This window comes from Microcebus murinus, chromosome 2 (genome assembly GCF_040939455.1).
Source record: "Microcebus murinus isolate Inina chromosome 2, M.murinus_Inina_mat1.0, whole genome shotgun sequence".
In the NCBI taxonomy this organism is placed as follows: domain Eukaryota; kingdom Metazoa; phylum Chordata; class Mammalia; order Primates; family Cheirogaleidae; genus Microcebus; species Microcebus murinus.
This window is the reverse complement of record NC_134105.1, coordinates 113,997,172-114,016,943: the sequence shown is the minus strand read 5'-3', so window position 1 is coordinate 114,016,943 and position 19,772 is coordinate 113,997,172. Positions and strand designations below refer to the sequence as shown.

The 19,772-nt window shown below is 44.2% G+C and overlaps 1 protein-coding gene across 2 annotated transcripts in view; it reads left to right on the top strand.

Moving 5' to 3' along the window:
- ILDR2 (immunoglobulin like domain containing receptor 2) overlaps window positions 1–19,469 on the top strand; it is a 61,874-nt gene extending 42,405 nt beyond the window's left edge. For both annotated transcript variants that reach the window (XM_076000355.1, XM_012745308.2), the window contains 4 exons: window positions 6,520–6,633; window positions 10,377–10,593; window positions 11,703–12,375; window positions 13,684–19,469. In XM_076000355.1, coding sequence (XP_075856470.1) covers window positions 6,520–6,633; window positions 10,377–10,593; window positions 11,703–12,375; window positions 13,684–13,719 — 1,040 coding nt within the window. In that variant the 3' untranslated portion in view covers window positions 13,720–19,469. The remainder of the gene's footprint in view (window positions 1–6,519; window positions 6,634–10,376; window positions 10,594–11,702; window positions 12,376–13,683) is intronic.
- Window positions 19,470–19,772: the final 303 nt, after the last annotated feature.

Sequence of the window (19,772 nt, the reverse complement as noted above, 5' to 3'; positions counted from 1 at the left end):
ACACTGGCTGGCTGGCCGAGCCAGGACAGAGCTCTTCGTGACCCCCACTTGGCACATTTCTGCACTCATGGTCCCGTGGGCGGCAGTAGAGATGGTGTTTGGCTAGTCCTCCTTTAAGAAAGGTGGCTTAGGCCAATGTTCCATGTAGATTATTATTTAAAGAACGTTAAAAGTGTTGAGAAATGCTGACTTATAAAAATGTAAATTTAGCCTATTTTATATTTATATGCTACTTCAATTTTAGGGTAATTATCTAGCAACAGTAATTTTTCAAATTACATTTGTACACAATACTCTTTTGAACACTCTGTGTAGTTAGAAAAGGCATCTTTGATGAGCTAAGCCAGTTGGTTACTGCAAGGGATAGAGGTAAGAGGCATCCTAATTCCTTCCCCCATTCATGGCAGCTACTTGAGACCTTCTCTGTTCCAGTGAAAGAAGACTGTCTCCTCCTGTGCTATTCTGGATCCATCCCCTTCAGCTTTTTAAGGCCCTTTCTTTGTTGAATACCCACACTCCACTGTGTTCCCACCTCACCTTTCCAACCTTTCCTTCTTTAGTGACTCCTTTCTATCAGCATTCAAAATATGCTCTGATCTCTCCCATTAAAATGCAACAACTTGCAAAAAACTCTATAGTCTTCTTATATCTTCCCTATTCCTTTTCTCCTTTTCATAGCCAAACTCCTTCCCTCTGCTCTCACCAAGTGCCCAACTAATTTCCATCTTGCTATTGCTTTCACTGCTCCAGAAACCATCTCTTGCCAAGATTGCCTTTTGCAAAATCTAACAGATGCTTTTCAATCCTTACTTCCTTTGGCTTCCCAAAAGCATTTGCCACTCCTGACCCACTGATCTTTCTTTGCCTTTCTCAACACTGGACTTTGTAACTTTTCCTAACATCTCTCTATATGCTGGCTGTTTTTCTGCTGTGCTGTGTCTTCCAGATGTTCCTGTTCTGTCTGATGTCCTCTCCCTAGGAAATCTAATCCACTCCCATGGTTTCAACCATCATCTATATGCTGATGTCTTCCAATAATCATCTCTACCCTCTCTTTTGCTCCTCAGTCCTGTGTATCCAACTGCCTTCTGAATATCTCCATCTGGATGTCTTGTTGGCATTCCTACCTCAGCCTCTAGGAAACTGAATCAATCTGCTGCTTCTTCACTTCAAACCAGTTTCTATATATCTTATCTCAGTGGATGGCATCATTGTCCACCTCCACAGCCCAAACCAGAAGCAGGGACTTCATTCTTTTCTCTTCCTTCTCCCTCTCTTCCCTCATCCAATTGGTCACCAAGTCCTTTAGATTGTACCTCAAAATAACCTTGAATTGGTTTACTTTCCTCTGTCTCTACTGCAACTATCCTAGTCCTTGTTGCTATCTTCTCCCACCTTGCTTAATGACATTATCTCCTACCTGGTCTTCCCGAATCTACTCTTGCTTTGCTCTGATCCATTTTATTCCACATATACCTGTGAATTCTTATTTCTGTAAAAGAATTGAGTAGGCAAGTAGGGTTTTTAAATGTCATTTTCAAAATTAATAAGGATGTGTGTCTATATATATATGCCTACTGTATGTATACAGAGAATATGCAAATTTTAAGAATCACTCCTCCCACAACTGAGCTGCTGTCACCTGGGGGGTGGAATCTGGCAGCTGTTCCATCATCCATAAACAGCCTTACTTAGCTCATTAAGATAGGACAGGAAGAGCAAGGCTATATCCATGGGTATCTGCCTAAAGACTTCTTTTTTGCAAGTTTTACAAGTTGAATTTTGGCTATAAAGGGGAACTTAGCTGAAAAATAGCTGAGCCTTAATTGGGTCAGAAGTATCACCTCAAATCCTTTAACAGGAAGACTTTTTGAAATTATAGTTTGGCATCAAAGTGAATATCCCAATATCCTCTCTTCAGTAAAATCAAAGTTGGCAAGGCTAATAAATTAGAGGAGCTGAAGTGTGAAGAGCCACACCAACCAAAGGACTTGGACCAGACTGAACTCAAAAACAGAAATAAATCATCCATCGACCTTAAACTGAAACATCATCAGGAGAGAAGCCATTTTCCAAATATGCTGGACGTTGGCCAATAGTCTAGGACATTTCCCATTAAAACATCACCATACATCAGAGAGTTCTCTGATCTTCAGACAAATTACAGATAAAAATCAATCTGACACCATTCTATTTGCTTTCAAATCAAGAAAAATTTAATGAATGCCTACAAATTTTCCAAGTCCTCAAGGAATTTACAGTCTAGCAGGGTAGTTGCTAAGGGTTCGTGAATGGAAATAAATTGAGTAAGTAATACAAGGCAATATATGATAAGATTCTTCCATGATGCTGGCTCAGAAAGGAAAATCTCTCCCTTGGAGAAAAGGAATCAGGAAAGGTTTTCTGATGTTTTCTAAGCATATTTGTGACATAGAGCCAGATTCTACCAGGGTGAGAGAATAGTTTAGTGTGCTGCACAAACTTGTAGCTTACCATTTTTAAAAAACCTAATAACACCTTTTAAAGGAAGAATTGCCTAGATTTTTAGCTACTGAAACCAAATAGATGCTACCCCTAAAGTCTAAAGATCAATACTTTGCCTCTGCCTTTTTTTAAAAAAAAAAAAACTGAAGGAATTTAGATTTCTGAAACATCAAAGCTGAAAGTATCTTGTACAGTGGAGTCTCTTTATAATGCCAGTATTGAAGGCAAAACTATTATCTTCATTTGAAGCTATAAATGGTTACTCTAACTTTTCAAGGACATCATAACCTATACATACACAATCAAATCTGTATCATAATGAGGAGTGTAATTTGTTATAATGACATAGACAACAATCCAAGTTCTAGTCCAAGTTGCAATTAACTGAGGATCCTCCAGCTGTTGCTCAGGGCAGCAGCCATCTCTCACTGCCAGGGGACAGCTGGCACACCGTTCCCTGTGGCAACAGCCCCCCCCCCATGACTTTATCTCAGTATCACTGAATGTTTACCATATACTAGAACACCTAGATAAAGCCACAGCTGCAGGTGGACTAGGCCCCTTCCCTAATGCCTACAAACATGCTAGTTTTCTTTACTTAAAAAAATCATCGGCCGGGCGTGGTGGCTCACGCCTGTAATCCTAGCACTCTGGGAGGCCGAGGCGGGCGGATTGCTCGAGGTCAGGAGTTCGAAACCAGCCTGAGCGAGACCCCGTCTCTACCAAAAATAGAAATAAATTAATTGACCAACTAAAAATATATATACAGGGCCGGGCGCTGTGGCTCACGCCTGTAATCCTAGCTCTTGGGAGGCCGAGGCGGGCGGATTGCTCAAGGTCAGGAGTTCAAAACCAGCCTGAGCAAGAGCGAGACCCCGTCTCTACTATAAATAGAAAGAAATTAATTGGCCAACTGATATATATATAAAAAATTAGCCGGGCATGGTGGCGCATGCCTGTAGTCCCAGCTACTCGGGAGGCTGAGGCAGCCGATTGCTTAAGCCCAGGAGTTTGAGGTTGCTGTGAGCTAGGCTGACGCCACGGCACTCACTCTAGCCTGGACAACAAAGCGAGACTCTGTCTCAAAAAAAAAAAACAAAAAAAAAAAAATAAAAATATATATACAAAAAATTAGCCGGGCATGGTGGCGCATGCCTGTAGTCCCAGCTACTCGGGAGGCTGAGGCAGGAGGATTGCTTGAGCCCAGGAGATTGAGGTTGCTGTGAGCTAGGCTGATGTCACGGCACTCACTTTGTAGCCTGGGCAACAAAGTGAGACTCTGTCTCAAAAAAAAAAAAAAATCATCAATAATACCACAATATTTACTGAAACCTTGCTGCTTTCCTCAGGCTACCATTCATGCTTTTCCCTGCCTGGTCAAAATTCTCCAGTAAACCACCTACATAGCCACATCTGCCATCCTTTGTAATCTCTTGTAACATAGTTTCTATTCCCAACTTCTGCTCATTCATTCATTCATTCATTACTTTATGTGAACTCACATGTTTTGAGTGTCTACAATGTGCCAGGCTCTGTGCTAGGTGCTGGGGACACAGAAGTGAGCAGAGAGACCTAGTCCTTGTCCTCGGGAAGTTTACAGTCTAGAGAGGGACGCTCTACTGAAAATAACACTTTTCAAAGAAACTACTAGCCCTGCCCCCATCTCAGGCTGGCTGCAATTCCACAAATATTTATTAAGGTGCCCACTCTGTGTAAAACACAGTTCTAGGCCCATGGAGATCCACAGTGATAAGGGTTCTTTTCCTTCAAGAATCTTTGAGAAGATTAAATATTTATACAAATAACTTGAAACAAACTATAATAAGGGCCATTATAAAAGTTTGAACTAAATGATTTGTAAGTTAGAGAGACAAACACAGAGCTTTTCTAGCTATGAGAATCAAAGAAAGCCCTCTGGATGAGGCAGCATTTGAGCTGGTCCTGATACGTACAAAGAACTCAACATGCTCCACTGATTTGGTCTTAGTTGTCCTCTCTTTAAGAGATTATTTGAAGTTGGGAAGTATCAGTTGCATTTTACAGACATGAAAACTGAGTCCTAGGCATTGGATCATCATTTGAGGTCCCTTAATAAGCCAGAAGTAGCATGCCTACAAGATGCCTAGTTCCCCACCTCCCAGCCCTCATCCATCAGACATAACTGCCTCCAGAACAGACATAGTAGTTCCGTGGGATAATTGCAATTTAATTGAACTGTCTGTACTACTCTGGAAACGCCTCTGCAGAGATGGAAGAATGTGTAGCTCAATAAATAAAATCATTTCTGCTAATAACTGCTTCTGCACAAGGATTATGGATCTAACCTCTGGGAGAAGGTGCCACTAAAAAGCATGTGCTGGGATTCGTTAATTTTTTTCTAAGTAATTCCACAATTTGAGATGAATGTGTACTGCCCAGTATGTTCTCATCTAGAAAATCAGTGCACCTGCAAATGAGTGTGTGGGCGACTTCTCTGTCTTCAGTGCTTGGGCTGTGATTAAAGTGCTGTGGAATTTTATATTTCAGTCTTCCATGTAAATAGCTTGTGTAGGAGGGCTTTGTCCAAAGCCAGGGTAACATGACCAGAGACTATAAAGCAGGGTTTTCTCTGGAGGCACGTGCAGTCATGTGGCTTCTTTACGTATTTGCCCCATTTGGGGAACAGGAAATGGTAGAGTTAGGTCACCAGTTTCCATCCCATTGTACAGTCCTGCCCCATTGGAAGATCGAGCCATGCTGCAGACCATACATCCATGGCACCCCTAAGAGCATTTCCTACTCTGGGCTGTGCTTCCTTGACTTCCTCACCTCCCTCTGCTTACTGTCTCTCTTCCTGGACTCTAGAGAAGCAAGGTGCCCTGATACAGCTAAATGCCTACCCATCACACTACCTGGTTCCAGCCCTGGCACTGCCGAATTATTCCTGGACAAGTTATGAAACTCCTCTGAGCCAAAGTTTTCTCAACTATACCATGCAGCTAGTAACAATATTTCTTTAAGTGGTTGTGAAGAACAGATGTCCCTGTAAAGCATTTAGCACAGTACCTGGCACATTTTCAGTGCCCAGTGTTGTCTAAGTACCATTATTGTTCTGTCTGCATCCCACCATTCCCTTCTCGTTTTTTGTTTTTTTCTTTCTCTTCTCTGTGCCTGAGGCCTGCTGGTGTCTGATCACCCTTGGGGCTGGTGTTGGGCTACACTGATACTTAAGTGACATGGAGCTTAAACAGCCTTTGTCCCTGACAGTATGGGTGGTGGGTATGTAGGAGATGCTGTTATCTCTCCTGCTTTAGTTCTGGTTTTTTCATTAAGCCCTGAAAATAACACCTGCTTGTAACCACATAGATGCAGGTTGAATTAATTATGTCTAAAATACAGTATTCCTTTTCCGAAAAGGAAAATACTAAAGAAATAAAATCGGACCATGATTAAAAATCCACACATTTTGTATTATGTTTTGTACTACTGTGTATATGGTCTCAAATCTAATATTAGCTCTTATGTACCACTCAGTTTAAGGAATTTTTGCAGTACCTCCCAGGCAACTAGAGGCTTTCAGGCCACTCTTGTCAAAGTCCCTGATGTTTGAGTGTCTTGCTTTAAAGCTACCTGTGCTCCCACAGCATGAAGATGTGCTCCTCAGACTGCAGAGTGACATGTGTCCTCAGTCTAGAAAGTGGTCTTTTCTTGGTGTGAGTGTTCTCCTCCAATGGAACTCAAAAGCTCTGAGAAGATGAGCTTTACGTAGAACGGTAGAGGTCAGAAGATAGGAAACAGAGGTTAACAAATGACTAAAAATGTGCTGCACTGGAATTTTGTTGTTGACCTTTAGATCCTTCATTCCAGTCGCACCATCTAATAAAGGGGATCTTAGGTGTGGTCACATGTGTATAAATATAGATTATTATTTCTAGGTGATTTCAAGAAGAGTTGTTACAATTGGGAACCATGCTTTCTACTCGGTAAAATGAATGGAGGCTTCCTTCTCCTGATATTTTCCCTTTTCAGCTCACCTTCTTGTACTTTTCTCAACAGTTCGCAAAGGTTACCGGATCCAAGCTGACAAAGAGAGAGACTCCATGAAGGTCCTGTACTATGTGGAGAAGGAGCTGGCTCAGTTTGATCCAGCCAGAAGAATGAGAGGCAGATGTGAGCATCTGTTGGTTTTATGTGATCTGTGCATCATGCAAGAGTTAGTAGCTAAAGGGGATTTGGAGGTTACCAAACTTGGGCAGCTCTGAGCTTGTAGGGTCAGAACTAGCAGGGTGCTGGTGACACTGTCGAAGAAATTCGCTCATGATGTGAAGAGTAGAGCAATCGTGTACCACCTTGGTTTATGTTGTATCTCTCCACGCGGCAGTCAGTATTGCTGGGGCTTTGTAGTCCTGGAGTTTGGAATGCTTTATTAAAAGTCTTTCCCTACTGTTCCCTTTAAAATACATTCAAAACAATGACTTAAAATGTGGAAATTTGAGTATCGGTTTGTCCCAACATGAAGTGCCCTAGCATCGAACAGTCCAGCCGCCAACCTGCTGCATGGAGGCGTCAATGAAAGTGAAAGAACAAGTCTGGCAACTCAATCTGGGAAAAGAGGCTGGCATTCCTCTGAGATGCCTAACAGCAAAGATTAAGGGCAAGCAAAGAGGCAGCTCCTCTTCTCAAAAGAACTTTTTAATTACTGAGTCTGTGGGTGGCAAGGCCCCAACACTTAACTAGCCCCCAGCCCTTGGAGACTTTGTAGCTGACACAGCTGATTCTTGGGGTGGATTCCAAATTACCGTCTATCACAGGAGGCAACACAGGGCAAGTCTGACATGGACAGGCTAATTATCAGAGGGTGCTGGCAGGCATGGTAGTGAGGTCACTACGCTCTCTCTTTGAACCCTCCTCTTCTTGGAACCAACAAGAGGCTTGATGGAATTGTTGGGGAAACAGTCCCAGACTAGAGGAGCTTTATTCAGATTAAGGACAACATATTCCACCCAGTTTGCAATTCTAAATTCATCCTGTCTGCGTTATATCCATTGCTGTATCCTCCCACCACACTGGCTATAAAAAGACCATCTCCAGATTGGAATGTCAGGAATGCAGATGTCACTGCACTTGACAAGCTAGTTGTAACAGTGTTGTCATGGATCCCTGTAAGAGGCCAGGGACAGAGTGAGTCAGGGATCAAGGAGAAGCCTGTGCAGGAAATCTGTAAATCTCACAGCTCAGAGAAAAAGTTGACAACTAAGGTTAAAGCTGAGGGGTGATTCTGGTTTGGGTCATGTCTCTTGTTTGCCTACATTGATTAAAATGGTCTCCAAGGGCTGGCTGGTCTTAAGGTAATAGAATCTTATTAGAGTCAAAGGGTATCTCAGAGATGGCCTGGGTCAGTCAGCCTTTGCAGTGTGAAGATGAGGAGACAAAAGCCGGAATCAGGACTAGAACCCAGTTCTTCTGATTCCTAGTTCTGTGCTCTTTACACAAGAAACTTTTGAGCAAACTGTGTGTGGCTGGATACTCTGTTTGGAGACCAGAGCCATCTAGCTCATAGAGCTTTAGAACGCTAGAGCTGGAAGGGACTCAGGTTGTTAAATCCATCTCTTTCATTTTACAGAGGAAGAACGTGAGGCAGAGAGGGAAAATAACCAATAGCAGTGCTTAGTGCCAATGCCAGAACGGGAACCCAGATCTCTTGGAAACTGCAGGGTGACATTACCGTGTAGACATGAAGTAGGAATGTTGTTTACTTTGGAGATTTTATTCCAGAAGAGCAAAGTAAACAGTGGCGTACATCAAGGAAGTGGGACAAATCTTGACAATCTCATTATAAAATGGAGATCATGGTTTCAGGTTGGGGTATTGAGTAATAGATTCTGTATGAATTGAGAGTTTGAGGTCCAGACTCATGAATTTGCTAGCCAGGGTGGTCCTCATTTGCCTTGCCCTTGTTAACTGGGGGAGTTGTTTTCAGGATGTTTTTAGTGTGAGAAGTCTTAGAGCAGGGATCAGCAAACTATATCTCCTGAGCCAAGTATGTTCCACTCCCTATTTTTGTAAATAAAGTTTTTTTTTTTAGGACACAACCATACCAATTCATTTACATACCATCTATGATTGCTTTCATGCTGTAATGGCAGGATAGTTGTGCCAGTATGGCTCACAAAGCCTGAAATCTTACTTTCTGGCCCTTAACAAAAAAGGTTTGCTTACCCTTGTCTTAGAGTTACATTATTTGGTGTCTGTGAGGCTGGAGATGTTAATGTTCATGTTCAACTTGGCAGAAATGTTAGTGTAACATACAATTCAGACGGTCCATCACTGTGAACAGTGAAACACAGATAGCCCTCGATATCTGAGAAATGAAGAAGATCAAGTATTACCTGAAGCTTAAGGAAAGTGGTGAACCAACAATGTTATTGTTCCATAGTCTTACTTGGTACGTTTTAAAGTTGTCTTTTGTATGGTCCCTGGATTCACAGGGATCATGAGAAAGGGGAATTTCTAGATTTTATTGATCAATAGTATCTGAGTTATTTTCCTTGAAATAAGCATAGTCCCTTCTCTTTAGAAGGAAGAAAAGGTTTAAAACTTATAATTAAAAACTGCATGATTGAACTGAATATCATTCCTGGTAAATCCCCATGTCCCTGGACTAGGAGGCTGCATTGGGAGGTTCTCCCTCATCTTTGTGCAAAAATTCCCTGTTCCTCCAAGGACTGTTGGGGATGGAGAAGGGGGAAGTAGGGAGGAACCTGAGACACACATTTGTACTTTCCACATCTTATCTTGGCTTACCTCTCACTCAACAGCCAGGCCTTAAACCTGGTGAATATTGTTTTGGATAATATTTTGAAGTTCTGATGAAAGCATTTTAGAAAACAAATGGATTCAGTTACATTGCAAATAGATTCACTAGATTTATTTTTAAAGTACAATGAAATTCAGTACATTTCAAGGCTTTATAAATAAATAGTTGGGTTTTTTTTTTTTCTTTCTAGAATTCTGGTCCTTGTTCACAAGTGCCTTTGTAAAAATCTAACGGATGCCACCTTAGAAAATGAGGAGGCTATGACTAGACCCCCACCCCTTACATTTTTGAGCTGGGGCCAGAGTAAAAATAGAGGCACACAGGCCAGAAGTATAGCCCACCCTCCTTTTCTTCCCAAACCTCTAAACAGCTGGCTTGGCCACCCAAGGTCATATATACCAGGAAAACTTGGATTAGAGGGGAAGAGGCCTACCCAGGCTCTGGAAATAGTCTTGGTGCCACTCAGGCAGGATATTCCAGGTTCCTGGATGAGTGTGAGCTAGAAGAGGGGCATATGGACACTAGCTGTGCATTTCCCCTTGATCTGTGCACTTCTTGCTGTGTGGGGAGTGCACAGACCAAGGAGACCAGAGTGGGGTGCCTCTAAAGCATGTGGTGGTACTGGCTCTGAAGGCCCATCTTGGGACTGGGCCAACAGTAGGGAGGATTCTGTAGCTTCTCTCTCCCTTTTTGGCCCAACATGCCTGGGATAATCACAGCTCATCACAGAATTATACAGGAAGAAGAAAACATTTGAGCAAGGATGATGATGTACTAGGAGGGGCCAGCTACAGATAACCAAGTTCTGGAAAGCCTGCCGTAGGTGCAGCAATAACAGTGGTTCTTCTATTCCAAGAACAGAGCATGTAGGAAGCCTCCCTCTCTGTAAACAAGTAGGCTTCCAACTGGAGCCAGTTCCTGTGGAGCTAAGAACACAAATATTACTAGTTAATGTCTATAACCCACCCTGGACAGGATTGAGGCCCTCAGGCAGGAGTTTCCTGGGGCCTGTGATCTCAGCCTTTAACAGAAGAATTCCATTCCCTTACTGTTCCACGTAGAAAGCTCTAAATCATCGCTGATTTTGTTGTTGCAGATAACAACACCATCTCAGAACTCAGCTCCCTGCATGAGGAGGACAGCAATTTCCGCCAGTCTTACCATCAGATGCGAAGCAAGCAGTTCCCTGTGTCTGGAGACTTGGAGAGCAATCCTGACTACTGGTCAGGTGTCATGGGCGGCAACAGCGGGACGAGCCGGGGGCCTTCAGCTGTGGAGTATAACAAAGAGGATCGGGAGAGCTTCAGGCACAGGTGATGGCTGTGAGGGGCAGACTTGGTGCTGGACATGATGGGGCAGGAACTGGAAGGCAGAGTAGATCTGAGGCTCTTGTTATCCAATACCATCTCTGTCTACCATTCTGGGTTATCCTGCCATATCTCTTTCTATAGGCTGTTGAATGTCGCACATTCATTAAGCAAGGGGACAGTTGAGACACAATGTGTAAATCATTCAAGACGTTTTGAAATGGGTGCCCTAGACCCCTTGAGGAACCTTAACATATCTCTGCCCTTCTCATAAGTCCCACCCATCATCTCCATCATTGTTGATCATTTGTTTTGTGAAAGGTAAAATGCTAACCACTTTGTACTGTTGGATTTAATTCTCATTACTCTAAAAGGCAGCTACTTTTAATGTCCCTATTTTAAGCTGGGGAAATGTGAGCTGACAGATGCTAAGGAGTTTACCAGGGTGATATGGCCAACAGGTATTCAAGGCCAAGATTTGCACTCAGTTTTGTGTGACCACTTCCCCCTGAATAGCACCTTCACCACTTTCCTGTCCTTTACCTTGAAAGACAGTGGACACTGCCTTTCTCTTACCAACTGCACGGGTCCCTGTAGCCTCCTGCCCTAAGAGGTAACTTGGCCCTTGGTTCTGAAGGAGGAAAAGGCCCGTGTGCTACCAATATACTACAGGGGCTCCCGGGGCCACAACTGTGCGTGTTGCCTCTTACGCTGGCTTTGAGGGTGGGTGGAGTGAGATGTGGGGCTGTCAACCAGAGGTCACATCCTGATGGTCAGAAGGCGGCCCCACGGTGTTTCAGCACTCAGTAGACCACGAAATGTTTCTAGCCACACAACTCCATTTTGATCCTTCGCACAAACCCATGAGATACACGCTTACCCTCACTTGAAATTCTGAGGCGTGAGAGGTGCCCGAGATGATTTCATGCAGCCAGGAGCAGAGCTGAGGCCTGCACCGAGGTCTCCTGGCCGAGGCCCCAGATCGCAGTGGGCGCTCTTAGAACCAAGTCTCGGGCTCCCCGCCTTACACGCGGCGGGGTCCGGCGCATGCGCAGTTCGGGGTCCCGCGCATGCGCGGTTCGGGGTCGACTGACCAGTGCCTCCTCTGCCCGCAGCCAGCAGCGCTCCAAATCCGAGATGCTGTCCCGGAAGAACTTCGCCACGGGCGTGCCGGCCGTCTCCATGGACGAGCTGGCGGCCTTCGCAGACTCTTACGGCCAGCGGCCCCGCCGGGCCGACGGCAACAGCCACGAGGCCCGGGGCGGGAGCCGCTTCGAGCGCTCCGAGTCCCGCGCGCACGGGGCCTTCTACCAGGACGGCTCGCTGGAGGAGTACTACGGCCCGCGCAGCCGCAGCCGCGAGCCCCTGACCGACGCGGACCGCGGCTGGTCCTACAGCCCCCCGCGCCGGCGGCCGGCCGAGGACGCGCACCTGCCGCGGCTGGTGAGCCGGACGCCGGGCACGGCGCCCAAGTACGACCACTCGTACCTGAGCGGCGTGCTGGAGCGCCAGCCGCGGCCCGAGGGCGCCAGCCGCGGCGGCAGCCTGGAGACGCCGTCCAAGCTGAGCGCGCAGCTCAGCCAGCGCAGCGCCTCCTACTACGCCTGGTCGCCGCCCGGCACCTACAAGGCGGGCGAGTCGCAGGACGACCCCGAGGACGCGTCCGACGACGCGCTGCCGCCCTACAGCGAGCTCGAGCTGAGCCGCGGCCCGTCCTACCGCAGCCGCGACCTGCCCTACCACAGCAACTCGGAGAAGAAGAGGAAAAAGGAGCCCGCCAAGAAAACTGTGAGGCCGCGTCCGGTGCCCCCCCTCCGAGTGGGCTGAGCAGGGAGCCGCCCGGCATGGCGGGAGGGCTGGGGGTCGTGAGGAAGGAGAGCAGAGCAGGAACCCCCCCATCCTGAGGTGTCGCCTGGGGGCCAGGGTGAGGGGGTCCTGCCGTCCTGCTTGGGGAATTTGTCCCGTGGATGTTAGCCAGGGGTCTTTTTCAATCTCTGTCCAGGGTCTGATGAAGGAAGTAAAGCGTGAGGCCTTGGAGAGTTGAATAAAGGCAGAAAATAGAGGTGTGTAGATAGTTTTACACAGAGCCTTTGGTAATTAGCAACCAGCTTTACGAAGCACTCAGCATCAGGGATTCTAAGCACCATCATAACAATAGGCCTTTTGGGGGTGCTTCAGAGATCTGTGCGCGGAATGTGCAGTGCGTGTTTGTATGTGCATTCCTCCCCACAGTCACCCCTCTTGAGGCCAGGGTTTGGTAACTTATATCAAATTCACGAGAATCCACGTCGCTGAGAAGTTTAAGAGCCACTGCTGTTTACAAAGGGCAACTTACTACTTCTTTCCTCATTGACATTTTATTGAGTATAAACTGTATACTGGGTACAGTGTATGTGAAGAAAATCTTATGATGCCTGCCCAGTTCCCCGTCTCTTCTGTAAGTGGCCTTATACAGACTTTATGACCTACTCCCCCAGATGTGAGCTCTGGACCTCAGAGAAACACTGGGGGACAGCCATAGATGTCTACTGTGGGGTGCAAAAGTTCTTCTGACCTCCATGCTTTGGAGACCACGCTCCAAGCACCAGTGTTTCTGCTCCTGCCTCCTCGCCATTTTGTTTTTAGTGATTTCAAGCTGATATTTTCTTTAGTGTGTAGTATGGAGAGAAAGAATATGAACATAAAGAGATCTTGGCATTATCACTAACCTCTCCAAAACAATTAAGTGTCTTTTTTGTCCTTTAAATAGAAAAATGCAATGACCAAAGTACCATAAATAGGGAAGAAACTTTCAAATGATTTCAGATTTACAGTACACTATCCACACTTGTTTTTGTGGAGCTATAAGCATTGTAGTTACCCTCAGAGGGCGGGAAGTTATTCTCTGGCCACAGAACTAAGTTCTATCAGGTGTATGTTGGCTTCAGCACCAGTTGAGGCTTAGGATCTGTCATCATAAGTCTAATGAAACGTCCTGAGTCAGGGTGAGCCTGGCTCTGAACAGGTTGTGGACTCTGCCCAGTGAACCATCTGTTGTTGGTTGCTTTCTTTACCTAGCGTGTGGTTTAATGTCGGGCTCTTTCTGCTCTTCCCTAGAATGACTTTCCAACCAGGATGTCTCTTGTGGTCTGATGTTTTCGACATCTCTCTGGATGACTAGAAATAAGATGCAGCCTACGGGGACAAGACACAATTCCAAGAGCCAGCAGGACCGGGACCTTCTCTGGCCATCACCTTGGAAGATTTGCTGACCTCTGCTTTGGCAAGGGATGGGAGGCAGCCTTCAAGGGAGGCTGATTTCAAATCTCTGTTGCCATCTAACAAGAAAACAACATGTGGGAATATTCCCACATATAGAGTTTCTCGCCCATAGAGTTAAACCTCCTTCCTTAATGGAACCAGGATTCCATTTCCAGTTTTAAAAGAGAATTAGCTCTGGACTGCTAATCTCCAGAAAGTGTCTATGCCTACAGTATGCTTTTCTATACCTCCTGTGCTATGCTTAGAGACAGAAGAATTTATTACTACTATTAGAAGAAGGCTTTCTGCTGACAAAGGAAGATAGCTTCAAGGCAAAATATACCTTTTATCCCCATCACTTCCCCGTCACTAGTCAATGACTATTGTTACACTAAAATCAAAAAGCCTTTGGTAAGCTCAGTGACAGTGACCTCTGGGACAGTCACAGAAATGACTTCAATTTGCTGTTCTGAATGACAATTCTTGAGTGGTTGGGACAAGAGAGAGTATACCTTTTGAAAGCTGTCTAAATGTTATTTCTTTTTCCATTCTGGGAACATAAACTGCTTTTTCTCCGTATGCAGTACACATCAGTATTTGAGTCTTGGACATTAAGGGCTCTTCTCTTCCTCTTCTCAACTTTCCACAGGTTGGTGCCACACACAGAGCCTCACCTCCCTCTGCACTCTGAGTAGGTTGTCATCAGGTGCCTTTTGATAAATGCTTAAAATACACACATGAAAGAGAAGAGGGAGAAAAAGAAGAGAAAGCAGTAATGCAAATAGAAAAGAATGAGAATGAATTTAAGAGGAAAATAACATAGTTGAAATGTGGGCCATTTCCTCCACAAATTCCACTCAGCCTTTTCTGGTTCTGTATTTCATTTACCATGAATCGTTTCTGCTATTCCAGGACACCAGGGATGTGGAGCATGTATCTCTTGGCCTAACTAGGCAACTCTGTAGATGCTTTCAGGAGATGAAGGATATTGCTTTCTCAGGAAGGAGCACTTCCTGTTCTCACCCTTGCCAAAGTGATACATTTTGCCTAAATCTCAAAGCTAGATCTCTCTGGATTTTGTAATTTGTGTAGATTGCAAAAATGGCCACAAACTCCTCCCTTCTCATCAAGAAGTACAGTGTTTTTTTCCACCCCTTGAATCTGGAATCGGCCGTGTAATTTGATTTGTTCAATAGCCCAATAGCAAATGTGACACAAGTAAAGACTTGAAAGTTCTTGTGCATGGGGCTTGTGCTCTCTTGCTGCTCTTGGGAACCTTAAAACCACCACCAAATAAATGAGCCTGGACTATCTTGCTGCATGATGACAGAAAAGGGCCCAATTACCCGTTATACTGTTTGACAGCCTGTCAACTCTAAACTGATTGCAAACATGAGTGAGTCCAGCCAAAACCAACAGAAGAACTGCCTAGCTGAGCCCAGCCCAAATTTCTGATTCCTACTCGTCCTATGAGAAGTTGACACACTTTATATGTTCATTTCTATTCAAGGACAAAACTGACTCTTCTTTTTTAGTGTTCAGCCCTGAATTCCTTACTCCATCCACACTGAGGTGTCTCACAGCCTCTACTTTGTCTGATAGGCTTTTATCAAAGCATTTCACCCTGCATTCTTATAGTGGGACACATGGTTGGGTGAAATCACTGGAATACAAAAATGCTTGACCTTGCTATCTCCTAATGCATCAGTGACTCATTCCCTATCTGTGGATCCATGGACAACCTCTGAAGAATGTTTCTTCTTCAGCATCTCCTTGGTTTTCTCCAGAACCACCTGACTGGAGCTGGGCCCTATTTTCATAGTATCATTTCACTAGTATCCATTGTACTTCATGGTATTTCCAAAAATGTCCCATGTTTGCAATGAAATAAAGAAACAGCTGGCTGAGAGTCAGAAGGATGAACTGGTAACATTGCTTGGAGAATTGGCCCATCAGAGGACTTCACAGTTGCTTTGGCTTATCCCAGAGGAATCAGCAGGACAGTTCAACCCAGTGTTGGCACTTCCAAGGGCTGGAAGACACAAGCCATAACCCTGGTGCTGAGTTTTAGACTTGCTAGTGTCCCTGGTCTCTGAAAGCCTAGGTCGAGTCTGTTTGGGCCCCAGTTCAGATGGAAAAGATGATGAAAATATTTCTTAGTCACCAGCTTTGGATTTCAACTTGCTCAGGCAATTTTGGAGAATATTGGGTAGCTGCAGTAGCCAAGTATCACTTTATACACTGTGTCAGGCTTCTCACCACCAAAGAGCACCAACTACAGAGACCAAAAATGTTGCTTGTTTTTTTTTTTTTTTCAGTTGTGGGCATGTATGATTTTGGTGAAGGTTGAAGGTAGCAGTGGGAAAGAATTATGAAAATTGGAAACTGTAATTCCAAAGACGACAAAACTACAGACAGAAGATTTAAAAAATACAAAGAAGATAGCAGGCTACTGGATATCCTGAGGGGTTGGGACCAGGTTGTCCTGTGTGGAGCTGCATGAATCATTCAGACTTCCAGGCCTTCAGCAGAGAGAAAAAGCAATTGTTTCTGGGTGTGTGCACAGGAGATAAGGTTGAATTAACAAGGCAAAACTGGCTATCCTCAGCACCCTGGACTTTTCTCTATGTATCCCTTTGTTTCCTTTCCCTTGAATAGTGTGTCCTGCATAGAAAGTGCTTGTACACGTTAGTTTCCTTCCTAGGTTTTATTGGGGTACAAAGTAAGTCTGTGTAGGACAGTCTCTGTCCACTGGGACCCTACAATTTAATAGAGAAATAAGACATGCCCAAGAAAGAATTAGATTTTATACATGTAGTATGAAATAGTGCTATGGATAAATTATAATAAATGCAGAGATTTAAAGGTTTTTTTACATTTAAATGGGAATATTTTGATATTTAAGTGTTGTGTGTGTTTGTCCATCATCCTGCTTGAAGATACACTCAGTAATTTGAAAAGCCAATATTCAAAAGTCTGAACTGAAAGGAGGTGAATTAGGATCAGGAGAGGTGAGCTGCAGGGAGCCCAGAGCAATGGCACATGAGCTGTGTTTGCCTGTGAGTCACAACTGAATCAGGGATGTGCTGGAGGTGGGAGTGTGGATGCAGGTGGCAGGAGGCGTCCCCTGGTAGATGCACTCCTTCTCTAAGCCATGCATAGACTCATTAGGAAGTTGGGGACAGTGTCCATGGACCTGGTGATGCATGTCAGCTATTCTACCCAAGCATGCTCAGGGAGGAGCTTGCTGTCTGCTTCACCAGGGGCTTAGTTACTGCAGCTCTGAGTGTTGCTACCCACCTTCATAACACAGGGCAGGTCTCACAGAGATGGTGGCTTCTCATCTCCCTTCTTATGATCCTACTCTGCATTTGGCATAGGACTGGGCACATTGGGGGTGTAGGGATGGGAAACGGCTGCCACTCAAACTCGAGGTGCCCAGCCATACTGTAAATATTTATGAATAGTCTGCAAAACTTAACGTAGACAACCTGATTAGATCTTAGATAGCCTTTGAGAGAGGCTGAAGTAACATGTAATTCACCCCCTCAACATACTTTTTTAATTGATGGAGAAACCATCACTGTCAATAGTGAAGTCGCAAACCTGTTGGGTCTTTAGAGTCCTAACTTTTGGGCCTTTTCTGCTGGATCAGTGTTTCCCAAAATTACCTAACCATAAGAATTACTGGATTGCTGTTGTTAAAAAGGTATTGTTGGGCCTTGGGGATTGATTGGGTGGGTTCATCCTTTTAATGCGCATTTCAGGAGAGTCCTGCAGTCAGATGCATTTGGAAAATGTCGCCCTAGGTCATACCTCTGGTGTACCCTAAGAAGCTGGTCCTGAGGCTTCCCTGGGCTTTAGAATTTCTTTTTTTTTGTTGTTTCAAATGTCCTAGTGAGGTCCCTCTCACTCCCTTAGGGATGGCAGTGGTGAGGCTTCCAGCAGTCTGGCTGTGACCCTGTTAAGTGGAAAACTGTGAGGCAGAGAGAAAGAGAGTTAGGAGCACTCCCCAAGAGGCTGCTATAGATGTTTCTATTCCCAGAATAGTGATCTGTTGTGACAATCTTAGATCAGACAACAAGATTACAGGTAATTTTCTCACTCCCTTGATGCCATTCTGAACAAAACTTAGATCATGAATAGGAAGAAGAGAGGCCATTGGGGAAATGGCAAAAGTAAATAAGTTTTTAAAGTGCACAAATTATAAGCCTGGCTTAATAAAGTGGGGTGGGCAAGAATAATAAAATCTACATTATATGACTTTCCAAAATCAGATTTAAATGCTGCCAGAATCTTACAGGTGTTTGAAATTGATTGATAGGATGTAGAAATGCAAATCACTAAAATAGGGGCCCAGGTAATTAAAGTCCTAGAAGGAAAAAGTGCCTAGTTTTTTTCCACCAGGATCCTACCTCCTAGGCACCTTGGAAACTGATCAATGAAGTCAAAATAAGAGGCTTTTAACAGAGTGGGGCAAAGATAACGTTTAGCTGCTTTAAGCAGCAGCCTGAGCTTTAGCACTGCCTGAGAGTGATAAGAAAGTTAATAATAATTTGTATTATTTTTATAGTGTGTTAGTGTTTACAGGCCACTTTCACATGCATTGTCTCATTTGATCCTAACATCAACCCCTATGATAGAGGTAGGAAGGATGTTGTGATCCCATCATACAGAACGTAAAACCGAGGTTGAAAAAGGCTAAGTGATTTGCCTATAGTTAAATAGCTTTAAAAATTATAGAGCCAGGCCTTCTGACTGTCCACATAGGGTTCTTTTCAATTCCTACAATACCAGAGAGACCAGAGTCTGGTTTAATTCTCTTCACAGCCAAACATCTGGTGAAAAGAGACCTAGACTTGATGCTTACTCATGTCATGGGTGGAGTGAAGCTATGAAGACAGGCACTGTTGCTGCTTCATCTAACCAAGCACCATTCCTCAAATGTTCTTCTAAGAGGGAGTTGGCTTCACTCAAGGAGAGTTTCATTTTCATTAGTCATGCTGTAAGGGGAAAAGGCTTTGGTAAATATGTGCTTCAGCTTTTTTTGGAAATCCTTGAAGAGGAATTTCTGAACCAAAACTACAGATTTATCTAGGCTCAGAAAATCCAGGATTGGGAGCAGGAGCTGCTTAGAAGCAAAATATCTGGCATCTTCACTACATTTTGAGATTTTAAGTAGAACTAAGAGGGGCCGTATATAGAGAGAAACAAGGAAGGTGAGAAGGAGAAAGATGCAGCAGCTTAGCTAAAAGTTTCGTCAGCGTTTCTTGGTGAGGCTGGACACAAGGTAAATGTGGTCTGACCTATTTCTTCTGGGAAGGCTAAAATAGACATACATAGCTTCTTTTTTACTTTGGCTTTAAAGAAAAGCCACATCATTCGAAAAAGAAAGTTTTAGACACTACCCCATGAGAAATGTCCTTATGGGAATAAAGAATAGAGAATAGAAGAAACGATGGGACAAAGAGGGTCAGAAGTCTGCTTCATGAGTCACATGTCCATTTGTTTTTGTGCCTTGTTTGTGACATCAGAACTGAAATGTTCATATCATTGTTGCCCATGATTGTTTTTTCTGTGTCAGACATATGAAGTGAATTTGGTTGTAATGTTTTAAACTAAATAAAGCATTCTCACCTACATTTGTTACCAAGAAGTCTTAATTAAAACAACTATCGTTAATCATGATCTGACATTAAAGGCCTCAGCAGGAAGAAGAATCATACAATACCTGCCTTCCTCAGATTGTTTAAAATACTATAATAGAGGAAAACCTATTGTAGGGTTATAGCAGAAACCAGTACTGATAGAGAATAATACATGCTTTTACAGATTATAATAAGTTGCAGCCTGGATAAGTTCTGTTGCCACTTCTGCTACTCACCACAGACTGTCTAACGTTCAGGAGGAGATGAGGGGTAAGAGAGGTGGGGTTGGAGAAGGTA